This window comes from Pogoniulus pusillus, chromosome 27, assembly GCF_015220805.1.
Source record: "Pogoniulus pusillus isolate bPogPus1 chromosome 27, bPogPus1.pri, whole genome shotgun sequence".
NCBI lineage: Eukaryota > Metazoa > Chordata > Aves > Piciformes > Lybiidae > Pogoniulus > Pogoniulus pusillus.
The window spans coordinates 4,734,135-4,751,803 of record NC_087290.1 but is presented as its reverse complement, the minus strand read 5'-3'; the positions used below and the strand labels follow the sequence as shown (position 1 = coordinate 4,751,803).

Here is a 17,669-nt window from a genome sequence, read left to right as displayed (position 1 = left end):
TGTCAGAACTTATTTGCTGGTTGATTGAATTGTACTCTAAATTAGTCTCGTGACCTTGCAGCTGTTCATCACAAATGATCTCATAAGCCAGAGAGGAACTAGATAAACAGCAGGAGAACTCAAGCACAGACTTGTGCACATTGATTACTCATCTGATTCTCTTCAGTGAGGTACTGTGGGGGAGATTTTAAACCTGGGGCTTCCAATGTAGGTATTATCTTGGCCATTTGCACAAGAATGATTAACAGGCTACAATGTTCAGGTTCCTATTGCACTACTGAGGCAAAAGAAAGAAAATCTGCTTTTGCAAGCAGTACACAAATACAAGAACCAAATACACTAAATGGTGTTTTTTTATTCACTGGACTGCTCAGTGTAACTCTCCCATTCAAAGGCTTTTCCCACAACCCAGTCCTTGAATTCCAGTCTTCTCAGCACTTACTGATGCAGCACATTCTCTCTAAATGAGTGGCATCAATGACTTCAATAGGACTGTCCATGTGCTTGGAGTCAGATGTGCTTAAGCATCAGGAGTTTCAATAAAGTCATTTTTCAGTGCATGGATGTCTGACTCCACAGCCTGTTCTGTGCCTGCAGGGCTCTGGAGACCAGGCCTTTCCAACCGGTAACTGTAACTGGTGAGTTTAAGACCTGAAGTCCTTAATTTCAATTATCTCAAGAGGTACTCTAGCCAGATTGCAAAGTAATTTGTATGTGGCACCTCTCTCTCTGTTAATCCTGAAAATTGATAGCTGGTGTACCCAGTGCACTTCTTAGCCTATTGAATTTAACCTATCGAATAGCTTCTTCTGATCCTGTCCATGTTTCCTCTTCCATCTTAGTGAACCACTACAGTACTAAACTGAATGAAGACCTTTTCACTTTGTTTATTTAAATGCATCAATATCACAGAATCAGACAGGTTGGAAGAGATCTTCAAGCTCATCCAGTCCAGCCTAGCACCCAGCCCTATCCAATCAACCAGACCATGGCACTAAGTGCCTCATCCAGTCTTTGCTTGAACACCTCCAGGGACAGCGACTCCACCACCTCCCTGGGCAGCCCATTCCAATGGCAAATCATATACAGAATTTTATCATGACCTACTCATTTTTCTACTTAATGCAATTTTGCATGGGTAGAAAAAAAATGAAATCTATCCATGGATTTTTTCTAGTCAAGATTACAAATGCTCAGTTTGGAAGCAGGCTGATTCTTCCCTGCTGCTCACAGAACAGGAATTATCAGGCATATTTGCTTGAGTGCCACATGCATCTCAGTCTCCAAAGGTCTGTTTCCTCTGCGCTTGTGCCTTTCTCCATGTCCAGAAGACACAGAGAAACTGGTACAGGAGAGGGTTTACAGTGTCAGAGATGAAGATGGCCAAAACAACATCAAAGAATCTTCTTTCTATCTTTGTGCTGTTGTGTTTTGGAGCACCAACCTGCTGGTTATGAAAAGGGAAAATACACATCCTATATTAGCTGTCCTGTCCTATTTGGTATCAATTTACTCTGGAACAGCTGTGAGTAGCATTTCTGAGTAGCCAAACCTTGTCTTTTTTTTTCAGTGTGAGCTCTGGAAACAGGAGGATGTTTCCCAGTTAGAGCAAAGCAGTTTACAATGCTGCCTTTGGGATGTGTTCAGCCTTTCCAGCCTGTGGATCATGTTCCTGCTTATTTACTGTGACCTCTGTGGGCCATAATAACCTTTCCTTCTTTCTAGAATTGCCTTCTTTGTATCTCTAGTACTTCCTGTTTGAAATATTTATACTGCTAGTGACAGCCCCATGGAATGAATCATTTCCATCCTGCTTCTACTCTGTTGAATGAAGGGATGCTGAAGGCATAATTTCTTCATTACTGAAACCCAGTTCTGACAAAACTTTGGACTTCAGTGCTTCCTTGTAGATATGTGTGCCTAACTGACAGAAAGCAAAGACCAAAGCCTCATGTAAAGATCAGAGGCATGCCACTATGCTGATAAGTCGTCTGCAGCAATGCTGGTGTTAATTACTCTGATGCCTCCTTTCCTTAAAAGGCTCTGAGAAGATTGTATCTTTTAGGGGAAAAGAAATGGTTGCATGCAGCAGGTTATTTCCCAGAGAAATACCAAAAAAATATTTTCCTGTGAATATTAGCCATTCTGCAGTGATTGCTCTCTGCAGATACATTGCCTAAGACACAAATAAACCCACACTGGAACGGTGTCAGTGCTGGTGCATGGTCCTAGCTGTGCTGGCTAGTTTCATTAGAGGCTCCCAGCTCTGCTGTCTCAAACAGGAGATTAAAGCACACAGCCACAAGCTAGAAACTCACTTTGCATCCTGCCTGTGTTTTCCATTTCCTTGAGGCTTTCAGGACCACAAAGATACTGGATAGAGGTATCTCTACTCAGTAACTCCTGCATACCTCACCTGAGGCATTTCTCTGTCTGGTATCTTCATGTCTTCTTTCCAGAAAATTCATCTCCCCCCATTTTTTTACATGACCTGCACCTACTGGCAAAAGATAACAAGAAGAGCAGGTTCTTTAAAAGCCCAGACCAAAAAGCAAAGTATGAAACATGTAGAATCATATAATGGTTTAGATTGGAAGGAACCTCAAGGATTATCCAGTTCCAACCTCCTGCCATAGGCAGGGACACCTCCCACTAGAACAAGTTGCTCAATGCCTCGTCCAACCTGGCCTTGAAAACTTCCAGGGAGAGAGCAGCTACAACCTCCCTGGGCAACCTGTGCCAGTGTTTCACCACCCTCACTGTAAAGGACTTCTTCCTAGCATCTAATTTGAATCTCTCCTCTGCCAGTTTAAACTCATTACCCCTCATACAGTCATTCTAAGACCTAGTAAATAGTCTCTCCCCAGCCATCCTGTAGGTCCCCTTCAGATACAGAAGGTCACTATAAGTTCTTCTCGAAGACTTCTCTTCTCCAGGCTGCAGAGCCCCAACTCTTGTAGCCTGTCCTCATAGCAGAGTTGCTGTAGCCCTCTGATGATCTTTGTGGCCCTCCTCTAGACTCATTCTAACAATTCCATGTCCTTCTTGTGTTGGGGGCTCCAGAACTGCACATTTAGGCTTTGGCTTTAGATTTGAGAATCCCAAGCTACGTTTCACCTTTGCATTCCCCAAATAGTCTTTCCTCCTTGTCCCACAATCCCACATCCACCTGGCCATTTCTGGCACAAAGCCTTTCAAAAGCAAGCAGGGCATTTAGGATTAATAGATCTGCTTTAGTGTTTCCATCCACAAAACGGATATTGCTCATCTGGAGGTTATGGTCAGTTCTGATGGCTTTAAACCTCCTTGAAGATATGATGCTATAAAAGGAAAAAACAATGTAAAGGCTATTGATAGTTTAGTGTTTGGGGCTTTGTTGTTGTTTTTAATATGTAATATTTACTGCCTTCCCCTGCTTTCCTGTGTAAGGTAACAAATGATGTTCTGCTTCCTGCAAATGTGTGGTAAATCAATTGTTCAACACTTTGTTTTTCAAGTATCCTTACTTAATGTTACTTTTCATGCACACATTTTAGAAACTATGTAAAATATGCCTTAAATATCTGAGCAAAATATATACCAGGACTCTTACAGCTCCTTCCACCTGCTTTCAATGCAGGCTTGCCAAACAATTTTGGTGTTTTATAGCCTGTTGCCCCAAATCAAATTCTGTGTTGCTTTTGGTTTAAGGGCTAATAGCTTTTTGAAATATATTAGTGCTTTCTGGTGACAGATCCAAGATTAGCTGTTTATCCAGGGTTCCAAGATGTATTCTATAATCTTGTGGCACAGTAAACTTTATGAGGAATTTTACAGGCTTTCATGAGTGCATTTTTTTTTAAATGCTAAGAAAGCAGTTAAGGAGAGAAGAAAACAAAAGCACTGCAGTGTCTCCATCTGATGTTCCACTGGTCTTTGAAGTGCAGCATTGCTGGTGAGTGAGAAGGAATGACTGCAGAGTGCACAGTGAATGAGGATGGAGCTGCAGAACTGTTTTACTAGAGGCATATAGGACTTAATATAATGAAATTTGGGAATGGTGTAACTCTTCTTTGAGCTGAAGTCGCTGGCATACCTTGAGCATTCACTTGGTAGCAAGAGCACCGAGAGAAAGGCATCTGCTTGATTCACCCTCATTGATATAAGGGTGAATCACATCAATGTGATTTTTGAGGTAGCACAAAAGCAGGGCTTTTGGAGTGGCTTCATCACTCCACTGTTGATCCTTGAGCTGGTGCTTCATGCAGGGCAGGGGAAAGGCTGAGGGTTTCTGGGGCAAGAGAAGGGCTGGTTACGTTTCTGTCTTGCTGTGAATGTAACTTAAGTGAATCCCTCCAACTCTTAATGCTTTATTCCATTTCTCTATGGAGAAAAAGGGGAAACACTACTAGGGGGAGACAGACCAGAGGAAATAAGTAGTTAGGCTCAGTGCAGCTTTTTTTTTCTTTAAAATATACTTTTTTCCTGTAAGATCTTCAGCCCTAGACGTGGGTGTATTTTCCTTCTGGGGATGCATTTCAGCAGCAGGGTCCAGCGCATAATTCTCTCTCTGTGTCCTTATAGATGTCATGTCCTTCACCCACAACAAATGCTGTTGTTGGAAGGAAAACAGAAAATCTTTCTAGCCATTCTTTCTGCAATGAAAGCAGCAATCTTCAAAGCTAAAAACAATCCCTTCAGGGTAGCTCAATAACTACTTAAGCCATATGAAAACAGGCAGTTTGTACTTGTTGAAGTATCGAGATTCACAACTGTTTTATCAGGCTAGAGCTACCTGTGGAGATGTTTGCACCTGGCAGTGGCTGGAATGGTGCTTCACTGGGACATAGGTGGGCTGTGCTCAGTGACAGGAGTGCTTGAATCCTGTTTTATAGCTGGGGAGAAAATTGCAGCCTATTTTTGGCACTAGTTTTCATTTGATGGCACAAGTTACAGGTTATACTCAGCCTTAGTATCTGCTTTCCTTCACAGCTCCATCATCCTGTGACTGATAACAGATTCACAGAATTAACCAGCTTGGAAAAGACTTTTGAGATCATTGAGTCCAATCTGTCACCTAACACCATCTAGTTAACTAAACCATGGCACTAAGTGCCTCATCCAGTCTCCTTTTAATCATCTCCCTGGAGGTGTTCAAGACAAGACTGGATGAGGCACTTAGTGCCATGGTCTAGTTGACTGTACAAGGCTGGGTGCTAGGTTGGACTGGATGATCTTGCAGGTCTCTTCCAACCTGGCTGATTCTATGATCTCCAGAGATGGTGACTCCACCACCTCTGCAGACAGCCCATTCCAATTCAAATCATTATTGCTGTGAAGAACTTCTTCCTAACATCCATGTGAGCAGGGGAGGCTGCTGTAGGTGGTCATCCTCCTCCCATGTTCTTGCATTATGCAGCCTGGGAAGAAAGTACAACACAGTCAAAACTCCAGTTTGTGCTGTCCTGTATCTCCTAGAGAAGCTTCACCTAAACATTAGACAAGAGGAGGAGACAGAGTTTTGACCTGTAGGACTGCCCAGCTAAGAACATTTGCAATAAAAAGGAGAACCTGAAAAGAGCTGCTTTTGGGAGCCTGCACAGTGGGCTTTGCAGTTTTGTGGAGCTTACCTCCCAGATTTATCACTCATGGCTGGTGATGGGCAATATTTCAGTATCATTGCTCAGCTGAGGAGTTCAATGTGTTTATTAAAACTGCTTAAAAACGTGAAGGCAGCAGCAGACAATGTGAGTTTATGCAAGAAGACAGGCTACCCAAGACCTCCCTTTGCACATAGCACCAGCTGCTCAGGACAGCTCAGCATGTTGGGATTTATGTGCAGAGTGGAGCTTTTCTCAAACTGCAGCCCTCAGTTGAGTGAATATTTGATCCATGACTATCCTGAAAACTCATCTCTGGGCACTTTGCCCAGGGACAGATAAAATCCATTTTTATGGGTTTGAGTTGTTTAGGTTTGGTTTTTTTTCCCCCCTACTCTTCCTTTCATTGAACTCCACAAGGACGTGCAGCACCTTGTATGTGTCTGTGAGGTTTTGCTCAGACATGCACTTCACATGGTTTGGGAACTGCTGAAACAGTTCACACAGAGATTCCTGAAATTCAGGGAAATTCAGCTGTTTAATTCACAGTGTAAATATCTATGTCTGTTTCTCGACCTATTTGATTTTCTAAACATTAAGAACTGCTTTGAAGTATTGCTTTTTCTGGGATACAGACCTCCTGAAATTTTTATGAGCAGCATCTTTTAAGTTCTGTAACAGGACTTTCCTTCATATATATCAATAATATGTAAATGGTGTGGAACACAAAGTGGCATTCATTAAGCAGTTGTTGAGGCACCTCTTTCATTGAAAGGTTTCCATTTTTCAGGCTAAGATAGTGTATTATTTCCAGATGGTCAGCTCCACCATTCCTAATCACAGCAAGATAAAAGCTGACCTAACAGGACTGTATCATAGAATCAATCAGGTTGGAAGAGACCTCCAAGCTCAGCCAGCCCAACCTATCACCCAGCCCTGTCCAATCAACCAGACCATGGCACGAAGTGTCTCATCCAGGCTTTGCTTCAACACCTCCAGCCACAGAGACTCCACCACCTCCAGCCAGCCCATTCCAATGCCAATCACTCTCTCTGACAACAACTTCCTCCTAACATCCAGCCTAGACCTCCCTTAGCACAACTTGAAACTGTGTCCCCTTGTTCTGTTGCTGCTTGCTTGGCAGAAGAGCCCAACCCCCCCTGGCTACAGCCTCCCTGCAGGGAGTTGTAGACAGTGATGAGGTATGCCCTGAGCCTCCTCTTCTGCAGGCTGCACACCCCCAGCTCCCTTCAGCCTCTCCTCACAGGGCTGTACTCCAGGCCCCTCTTCAGCCTTGCTGCCCTTCTCTGGACACATTCCAGTATCTCAACATCTCTCTTGAATTGAGGAGCCCAGAACTGGACACAGCACTCAAGGTGTGGCCTGACCACTGCTGAGTACAGGGGTAGAGTAACCTCCTTTGTTCATCTGGCCACACTGTTCCTGATACAGGCCAGGATGCCATTGGCTTTCCTGGCCACCTGGCCACACTGCTGGCTCATGTTCACCTGCTATCTACCAGTATCCCCAGGCCCCTTTATTCCTTGCTGCTCACAGCCACTCTTTCCCCAGCCTGTAGTGCTGCTTGGGGTTGTTGTGGCCAAAGTACAGAACCTTGCACTTGGCCTTGTTAAATCTCCTCCCAACATAACTGAAGCACAAATCCAATACAAGAGATATCTTAGTTATCTCAAAAAAAAAAAAAAAACAAAAAAGAATGACATGAAAAAGCATAAAGAGGCAAGGGTTTGTACACACTGGCTTGCAAAGCTCTCAGTATTTGTTTTTTGTTGCCTTGCTTTGTTTAACATGACACCCTTTGTACTTTTGACATCACTATATGGAGTGCTCTGATAGATAAGGAATAAAAGCAGCTGTCAGGTTTCCATTGATATCTGTGGCTGCACCATGGCCAAGTCCTGAGTATGTATCTCCAGTCTAGTCCCCATGAGTCTACTCCACTGTCCTGCCTCAGCACTGCTCTTGGTCAGGGGAACAGGGTGCTGGGGAGAGCCATGGGGCATCTCCAGGAGTTCAGAAAAGGCTTTGACAAGTCTTGACCCTGGGTTGAGTACTTGATCTAAAGCATAGGACAGTAAGTTATTCTTTGAGCATGAGCTGTAGCATCTAGAATGTCTAAAACCAGGCTTAATGAGCAGCAGTGAGATGATCCATTTCTAGGATTTATACTGCTCTAACTGAGGCCAGATTGCTACAGGAAACAAGATCTGGCTTTTAGGGAGAAAACTAAGCCCTAAAAGGTTGTATTGAATTCAAACAAACTGACTTCATTGCAGTATCAAACCTGTGCTTTGCGCAGTCAGAAGAAAGACTACCTCAGTGTAAACATTCCTACTACATACACTGCAGATTGGCTTTGGGGGTCTTTCTGGCTTTCCCTGCTTTTCATTGGCACAGGTGTAGGGCAGAGCTGATGAAGGGACCACCTGCTGAGTTTGTTAGCCTTGAACTGAAGAGGTTGGTGGCAAACTGAGTTCTTGTCCTTAAGGCTCTTGGTTTGATCCTGGCTGGGTCCTTTTTCTCATCTCTTGATTTCCTCACTAATTTAAAGTCTGCTTTTTCCAAGGTCTTAAGGTATCTTTTTCTTTGCATGTGGTATATAAAGAAACAACAGGGTCTGGAGAATAAATCTCCTGAGGAGTGACTGAAGAAGCTGGGGATGTTTAGTTTGATAAAGAGGATGCTGAGGGGAGACCTCATCACTATCTATAGCTGCCTGAAAGGAGGTTGTGGAGAGGTTGACGCTGGTCTCTTCTCACAGGTAAATAGCGATAGAACAAGAGGGAATGGCCTCAAGCTGCCACTGGGTGGGTTTTGACTGGACACAAGGCAATTTTTTTTTCACAGAGTAGTCAGGTATTAGAATAGGTTGTCCAGGGAGATGGCTGAGTCATCAACCCTGGATGTGTTTAAAAGTTGTTTTGATGTGGTGCTTGGGGATATGGTTTAGGGTGAACCTTGTAGAGTAGGGTTATCGGTTGGATTTGGTGATCCTGAGGGGCTTTGCCAACCTGAATATTTCTGTGATTTCAGTGAAGATCATTTCCTGGCTCATCTGAGATGTTCTGAAGGACTATGAGATGATTAGATGCTGAAATAGTATGGATCATATAAATCTCTTCTGAAGCAATAAGAAATAAGTGGGATTTGTTTTTTTCCTGATCACACAAGTTGACATTTAAAGCATTTTCTTATTTTTCAATCATCTGTCAAAATTTCAATGAACTTCTTCGCCCAACTCTTGTTTGGTTTGTTTTGGGTGTTTTCTGAGAAAGAAGCTGACACTTTAGTAACCAGCTTTAACAAAAGAATGATCTAAGAAATGAGATTCTGGTCATCAAGCTGAATGCTGAAGCTCAAAGTAGCAAAACTGAAGCGTAGTTAATGCTCAATTTGTGGTTTTGCTTCTTTTGTGTGGGTATGAGTTCTTTCATTTCTGAACTCAGTCAAGAGTTGAAGCTATTCTAGAAGCTTTAGAAATGCTGATCCTGAAGGTTAGTTATTGATAACCATTTCAAAGACCTCTTTTTAATATCCTTGAGTGGAACCGTACAGCAATCTCATAAGCTAAAAGTACAATAAGCTACCTTGTTTTTTTCACTGTGTATCCCTGATGTGTCAGTGATGAGCTGCTCATGCTCACAATCTGACCTTAAAAATTCATGAAATATGAATAGAGTAATTGTAATGTAGAACTAAATATGTTCCCAAACTTTGAAGATAAAGCTGTAAGTGACTTCTGTGCATTAGCAATTCCCATAATGGAGGAAAACGTTAAGGCTGGAGATAAAGGGTTGACCCCCTGATGTGAAACTGTTGCCTCAATTACCATCAGAAATGAATCCAGAGAGAGAAGACAATAACTATAAAATGAGTTCCAAATCTTTGGGTTTTGGTTTCTTTGGGTTTTTTTTTTGGCAAGCATTGGCTCCTTTCACATTGTTTGGCCTCACACGGACAATCAACTGAGGGTACAGGGAAAATCAGTGGTGTTGGTGACCCTTACAAGGCCAGCAATACTGTGTGCTCTGGACCAGCATGGGACTGCAGCCCTGCAGGTTGCAGTGCAGCTGCCCTTTCTGAACTGCTGTCAGCAGAGTGCACGCTCCATGCCCCCTGCAGAAGGTGCCAGAACCTCATGGACGAGGTACCCGCAAGGGTGTGAAAAGCAAGGAGCCCTTAGGCAATATAGGGGGTTAAATTTGCCTGACCTGATGTGGTTAGACTTTCATAGAGGTTGTTTTGTTGAGGGCAGCAAAGAAACAAAATGAAACCTAATAGAGTTCTCAAGAGCCTGAGAGAAAAGGAAAGATTAGCAACTCCTGAGCATCTCCTGAAGCCTGAACACAAGGAAGAAACCCAGCTGCATCAATAATGCTGCAGCCAAAGCATTAAGATTTTTGAGGAAACAGCTCATGGCTTTAAATCCTTGAGAGGGTGGTTTTTGGTGGCCCTAGTCCTTCTTGCAGCAATTCTACGTCTGTTTTATGTAGTTCAAACAAATTAATCTAAGACCCTAATATCTGCTTTCTTATGCTGGTGTTTACAAGGCTGGAAATACAGCTGTCTAGATTTCCCCAGGTGGGTGTGCACAGTGGTGTGGTCACGTCCTTTTTTCTCCCCCAGCAACACCTTTAGGAGCTGGTGAGAGAGGTCTGGGTAAAGAGGAACCAAATGAGGTTCAACAAGGACAAGTGCAGAGTCTTACACCTGGGGAGGAACATAAACTGCAGCAGTACAGGTTGGGAGGTGATCTGCTGGAGAGCAGTCCTGTGGAGAGGGACCTGGGAGTGTTGGTGGAGAGCATCCATGGCACAGCAATGTGCCCTTGTGGCCGAGAAGGCCAATGGGATCCTGGGGTGTATTAAGAAGAGTGTGTCCAGCAGATCAAGGGATGTTCTTCTCCCCCTCTACTCTGCCCTGGGAGACCTCATCTTGAGTACTGCCTTGAGTTTTGGGCTTCCCAGATTAAGAGGTACAGGAATCTGCTGGAGAGGGTCCAGCAGAGGGCTATGAGGATGATTAGAGGACTGGAGCACTGCCTGATGAGAGGCTGAGGGACCTGGGGCTTTTTAGTCTGGAGAAGAGAAGACTGATAGGGTGTTTAATGAATGTTTATAAACATCTGAGGGCTGGGGGTCAGTATGGAGGGGACAGGCTCTGCTCACTTCCTCCCTGGGATAGGACAAGGAGCAGTGGGTGTAAGCTGTGGCATACGAGTTTTCAGCTCAATACAAGAGGGAACTTCTTTACTGGCACAGGCTGCCTGTAGAGATTATGGAGTCTCTTTCTCTGGAGACTTTTCCAGGCCTGTCTGGATGTGTTCCTGTGTGACCTGAGCTAAATTGTGTGGTCCTGCTCTGGCAGGGGGATTGGACTCTATGATCTCTTTGGGTCTCTTCCAACCCCTGGGATGCTGTGACTAAGCTGGAGCTGAGAGAAACACCTTTGCCATACGCCTTGGAGAACACACAACACTGATAGTGCCTCCACTAAAGTGACCATAAAACACATTCTGCTGCCTGATTGACTCTTACCAGAACATGAGGACAGCCTGCCCCACATGTGTCACTGTATCATCTATTTCTATAGTGATCAGAACGAGGTAACTTCTGGAAACCAAGTTATTTCTGTATTTTTAATTCTTCTTCTAACTGGCAGCTACTGTTCACTGTATTTTAAGGAGCAGAGATTTTAGCTAAAGAATTACTGTGTCATTAATCAATCTATTGAATATTCATGATTTAGTGGATATTTTTCTTTGACACAGAAGGAGAGAAGTAATTATTTTGGCTAGCACTTGAAAGGTGTGCGTGTGTGCTACTGGTACCACTCCACTGTATTGGGCAAAATTAGGATTTTTCTATTAAACAAGCAAATTGATCTTCTTTCTCCAATAATGGTAAACATCCTTTAGTTCTTCTTTATTTAGTAACAGTATTTCATGCTTGCTTTTGTAGGAATTTAATGAAAATAGGGGGGGAAAAAAGGGGGAGAGGGGGGAGGGAAAACCTCCTGACTGCAAACACTAGAGGTTGATCTAGTCCTTGTTGAGAGTGGGGTCTTGACAAACCTTCTCACTTTTAGCAAACTACTACAAGCAAATGGATCTTCTTTCTCCAATGTTGAGAAATATCCTTTAGTTCTTCTTTATTTAGTAGCAGTATTTCATGTTTGCTTTTGTAGGAATTTAATGGAAATGGGGAACAAAAGGGAGAAGGGAGGAAGAAAAATCTCCTGACTCCAAACATTGGAGCTTTGCAGTATTGCAAGACTCAAACACAATTAAAACTAACAGACTGGCAGTTTGCTAAAAGTGAGAAGGTTTGTCAAGACCCCACTCTCAAAAAGGATTAGACCTCAGCATCCTCTTTACCAAACTAAACATCCCCAGCTTCTTCAGTCACTCCTCAGGAGATTTATTCTCCAGACCCTGTTGTTTCTTTATATACCACATGCTCAAATGAAATTCTGGCTGTGGAGGTGGTGGGAGACTGTTCTCAAGAATTAGACCACAAAGCATAGCCTTTTCTGGTCTCCTACATCTATATCCTGTTAGAGTTCATCTTCAGCAGACTTTTTAGTCTATTTTTGGGTTTTCTTTTTGGTTGCCTACAGTATGCTGCTGCTTCTGACGTTGCTTTAAGAGAGGTATAAAGCTACAGAGAAGAGGAGGCTCAGGGAGGACCTCATTGCTGTCTACAACTACCTGAAGGGAGGCTGTAGTCAGGTGGGAGTTGGTATCTTCTGCCAGGCAGCCAGCAACAGAACAAGGGGTCACAGTCTCAAGTTGTGCCAGTGAAGGTATAAGCTGGATGTTAGGAGGAAGCTGTTGGCAGAGAGAGTGATTGGCATTGGAATGAGCTGCCCATGGAGGTGGTGGAGTTGCTGTCCCTGGCGGTGTTGAAGCAAAGCCTGGATGAGGCACTTAGTGCCATGGTCTGGTTGATTGGCCAGGGCTGGGATCTAGGTTGGACTGGCTGATCTTGGAGGTCTCTTCCAACCTGGTTGATTCTATGATTCTCTATCTATTAGTACATCATACTGCAACTCTTGATGATGCAGATAAGATTATGCTGTTTGGAAATATGATAGAGCTGGCCAAGTTTCATGCAGTGCATACTAATGATTGTTTCTCAGGACATGTTAAAGGACACATAATGATTGATGCTTACTCCTTGGGTTTTACTTGACTATCGGGCCAGAAGTGATTGTGGAATGACTGAGCAAAACTGAAATAACCTTCTCTGAGTAAAAGAAATTGAAGGAAAGTTGCTGCTGCTGTTCAGGGTGGCACAGTGGAAGGAGCCTGTGGAACATGCAATGCTGCAAACCAGTTTAAAAGAGGGGGATCTTTTTTTTTAATAAGGCCAACGTTGATTGATATCAGGACTTTTGCAAACATAAATCAGGTGCCCAGCTGCACCTCCTCCAGTGAGGCCAGCAGTAGAAAACCTTTCTTATCTGTAAAGGAGACATTTGGCAGCTGGGTTGCTGGACTTCTAAAGTGCTGGCTGTTGTCAGTTAGTAGAGCTTCCAATGCTGTGCTGCTTAGTTCTACTCATTATGTGAAGAAGAGCAGTGGCAACAGCACAACATCATACCCGAGGATGTTTCAAAGTTAATCCTCCTGGACAGGGCAGAAGTGGGGGGGATGGGACTCTGTGGCTGGGTCTTGAGCATGTGTGGTGTCAGATTTTAGCGCTCAATGCTGTTTCCCAGAGGGAGGATCTTTCTTTTGGGTGTTTTGTTGTGTTCCTTTTTTCTTTTCTATGGGTTTTTCACATGTTGATTTTGTCCTGGTGTGCTGTTCTCATGGGAACTCTGTGCTCTCACAGTATCCTGTAGCTGTTCAGCAGCACAGCCACCATAGGGTGAACTGTGGGTTCCTCCCTCCCAGCTTTCTTTGGGGACTTAATTTTCACAGAACGTTAGTGGTTGGAAGTGACCTTGAAAGATCATCCCATCCAACCCTCCTGCCAGAGCAACATCACCTGGAGTAGGTCACGCATGAATGCATCCCGGTGGGTTTTGAATGCCTCCAGAGAAGGAAACTCCACAACCTTTCTAGGCAGCCTGCTCCAGGGCTGTCAGTCTCACAGTGAAGAAGTTTTTCCATATGTTCATGTGGAATCTCCTCTGCTCTACCTAGCACCTGCTGCCCCTCATCCTATCATTGGGCACCACTGAGCAGACCCTGGCTCCATCTTCCTGACACTGCCCTTCATGTCTTTATAAACACTAGTGAGGTTGCCTCCTCAGTCTTCTCTAAGCTAAAGAGCCACAGCTCCCTCAGCCTTTCCTTACAAGGGACATGTTCCACTCCCTTCAGCATCTTTGTGCCTTTCCTTACAAGGGAGATGTTCCACTCCCTTCAGCATCTTTGTGCCTTTCCTTACAAGGGACATGTTCCACTCCCTTCAGCATCTTTGTGCCTTTCCTTACAAGGGACATGTTCCACTCCCTTCAGCATCTTTGTGCCTTTCCTTACAAGGGACATGTTCCACTCCCTTCAGCATCTTTGTGCCTCTGCACTAGACTCTTGCAAGTTAGTTCCCTGAGGTCCTTCTTGAATTGAGAGACGCAGAACTGGACATAGTATTCCAGATGTGGTCTCACCTACTTTCTTGTCTGGAACAGAGCTAAAACACTGTCCTTCCCCAAGGAGCTGCTTCAAACTGCCACATTTTCTTGATACCGATTTGTTTGGTAGTTTTTTTTTTTAATTCACATTGGGTTGATTTCTTTCAGTTTAGCATTTTCCACCCAGAGCTTTAGAATTAAAACAGATGTTGCTGTTTAATTGAAGCAACAACGCTGGCTTCAGTGAGAGTGCTGCATTGATCAAAGAGGGTTTTAAACAACCAGCAGGTATCTTTCTGTCTGCTCATGATAATCTGAGGCCATGTGGCTTCCCCTTTTGGTACACAGCTCTGCATAGTTGTCTTGGGTTTTGTTTAGTTGTTGGGTTGTAATTTTGTGTGTTTTGTTGGTTTTGGTTGGTGATTTTTTTTTCCCTTTCCTTTTAAATAAGGCACTTTTATCAATAGGGGAAAAAAAAAAGTCTCAGCTGACAGCTCTGGAAACAAAATTATTTTCATGTATCACATGTCAAAAACACCCTAGAAGAGCCTCCAGATCTGCAGGTGTCAGGATAAGCTTCCACCATGGGTCAGCAAAAAACTGTCATGGTTTTCAGTGATCTACTAAAATAATTCACATCCTTTTACCCTTTTAAAACAATAAATCTCAGTGTGGGTCACGGACCAACCACTCACTCTGCCTGTGAGTTAGGTTCCTGCATCTTTACTTCAGGTTTGTAGCAGGGTCCTGGTTTTGCAATAATGGAAAGATTTATTGTGCAGCTAGCACTAAATTAAAACTCCAAATCCTTTCAAGCTGTTTAAAGTTTGCTTCCATTACACTGGTGTGGGTTGGTTTATTATTCTTTATTGTTTTTAGTTATGGCTTGAAAGTGAGAGGGGATATCCTTACATCTTGAAAAGTTGCTTTGTGGAGGCTGCAACGGTTTGATGTTGTTTGACTTTCTAATCCGCGTTGATGGCATCTGAAGAGCAGGGTTAACTGCAGCAGACGGATAAAGCTCTCAGAATCGATGGGTGCCCGTTCAGGAGTAGCCATCCGCTCCGATGAGATAATTCGGTATTCTGACATTAAATCTTTGGATTTGAATTCTAGTTTATGATGTTTAACACTGCTTCATTTTAATGGCTGAAGTACACAAGACCCATTTCTAACCACCCAAGTGACAGCTCCAAAGCCTTGCTCTGACACAGCTTTTTTGGGGACACCTAAGAGAAAGCAGGATAGTTTGCTTCCTTTGTGGTTAAGTGCCTGGCTAGAGGCAGCCGGTCTCCCAAGGGAGAGGGTGAAGCTTCCATCCAGGAAAGGCGGGGAGCAAACCTCAGCCGAGGAGTGCGCGGCAGCCCGGAGGGCGGGTGGCACCGAACGGTTCAAACTTCTTCCGTGCAGCTTGTTCGAAGAGCAAACCTGAGTCACCCGTGCCCGTTCCTATCCCGCATCACAGGGTCGTGCCCCGGAGGGCCCTCGAGCTGCCGCCTTCCCGCGCGGACAGGGTCGATGCCCGAGGCGCTGCTGTCCGGGGCAGGGGGAGCCTCGAGCACTCCTCGCGGAGCACCTGGCGCCCTGCTCAGCCGCGCAGAGCCCGCGCCGCGCTCGAGCCTCCAGCCCGCCTCGCGGAGCACCTGGCGCCCTGCTCAGCCGCGCAGTGCCCGCGCCGCGCTCGAGCCTCCAGCCCGCCTCGCGGAGCACCTGGCGCCCTGCTCAGCCGCGCAGAGCCCGCGCTGCGCTCGAGCCTGCAGCCCGGGATTTGCCGGCAGCCAGGCCACGGCGCGGCCGCTCTCCGCAGGCGCGGGTGGTGTGCGGAGCTGGGGTTGCCGCAGCCCGCCGTGGGCCCGGAGTACCGCCGCCGCGCCTCCGCCGCTGTCGCGACTTTCTCCACCTCTCCGTGCGCCGAGAGGGGCGGGAGTCCCGCGCTGCTGCGCGCCCGCCCCTTGTTTCCCCCCGCCCCTGCGCGGTGCAGCGAGGCGGTGGCAGCGGCTCCGGGCGGGGCGGCGGCGGCGGGCGGCAGGGCATGCCCTGTCCGTGCAGCGCAGGAGCGGCCCCGCGCCCCCCCCGCGGAGGCAGGCGCGGCGGTGGCTCTGCCGCAGGGCTTCCCGGCCCCGCCGCCGCCACCTCCCAGCTGAGGCGCGGGCGCCCTGCGCGGGGCATGAAGTTGCGCCGGCAGCAGCGCGGCGGCGGCGGCGGGCGGAGCGGGGCGGGCGGCCCCGGCGGCGGCGACGACAGCAGCAGCAGCAGCAGAAGCAGCATCATCTTCTCTCTGGAGCCGTAGCCTGGGGCGGGTTCCGCCGCTTGTCCTAGCCGCACCTCTCGCAGCTCTCCGCTCCCCATCGCGGCTCGTCCGGCGAGCTCGGGGCCGGGCCGGGGCACGGCGCTCCCCGGGCCGTGCGGCGCCGTGCGATGTGTCCGCAGCGGCGGGCGGCTGCCGGCCCGCTTTCCTAGCTGTTGCGGGCTGCGCGGCGGCTGGCGGTGCCCCTCGGGAAGTTTGATGGCTTCTTTGAGGAGAGTCAAAGTCCTGCTGGTGTTAAACTTGATCGCGGTGGCTGGCTTCGTCCTCTTCCTGGCCAAGTGCAGACCCATCACCGCCAAGAGCGGCGACTCCTTCCATGACATCCATCCCAGGGCAGAAGTGGCCAACTTGACAGTCCACGGCATCAGCTCCATCCAGGATGCAGTGCTGAAGAGGCTTTCGCTCCTAGAAGACATAGTCTACAGGCAGCTGAATGGTAGGAAGAGTTCTGCTATTAGTGCCCTTTGGGTACGGTCGCGGGTGGTGAATGGAGGCAGTGAGCGGGAGCAAGGCTGGCTTGAAGTTTGCGTGATCGAACCATGCTGTTTCCTCTGTTACCGTGCAAACGCAGTCTCAATGGGCTGAATCAATTCAGTATCTGATTTCCAAGTTCCGCTTGTGTTTAAAGCTTAGAGTGCCTTGCACAGGATGGGAGGAAATCGTAATAATATAATGCTGCCTTTCAGGTTGAGAGTAGTGGTCAGGAAATTACAGTGTCACGATTTGTGTATCAAATGAGAAGGATGTTCAGCGGGCAAATACAACTTGAAGTTGTGCACTATGCATGGATTGAGGGAATGGTTTTGACTACTTTCGGGGCTGGTTTTTTGGAAGGTAGTTTTTAAATAGCTAAAGCGTGGTGCATCGTTTGGGTGCAGAAGGTCAGAAGACCAAATGCACTGTCTCAAAACAGTTAAGCAAACTATTCAGTTTTTCTTAGGGCTCAGCATTGACAGCTGCTAATTAAAGTCTCAATGCCTCTTTTAATAGCGTAGCAAAGGGATTTCTATTAAAATCTCACCAGGTTCAGTAGTTCTGAGATGTAGGAAGGAGGATTTAAAGATGCTGTGCGGGATAGAGACCAGCATTGTAAAGATGTAAGCAATGTAGGTGAGGTTTATAATTAAAATGCCGACTGGGGAAGCTAATCTTTCCAGAATTGTTCCCCATAGGTTCAC

At 46.1% G+C, this 17,669-nt stretch overlaps 1 protein-coding gene across 3 annotated transcripts in view; it reads left to right on the top strand.

The window, feature by feature from the left end:
* Positions 1-17,669, top strand: part of GALNT17 (polypeptide N-acetylgalactosaminyltransferase 17) — a 402,097-nt gene that overhangs the window by 75,493 nt on the left and 308,935 nt on the right. For 2 of the 3 annotated variants that reach the window (XR_010307414.1, XM_064166626.1), the window contains exon 1: positions 16,255-16,927. The exons of the other annotated variant lie outside the window; for it this stretch is intronic. Coding sequence is in view for 1 of the 2 variants with exons in the window: in XM_064166626.1 (XP_064022696.1) it covers positions 16,690-16,927 (238 nt within the window). In the remaining variant the exon portion in view is untranslated. Of the gene's footprint in view, positions 1-16,254; positions 16,928-17,669 lie in introns of those variants that run through there. 3 annotated transcript variants of the gene reach the window in all.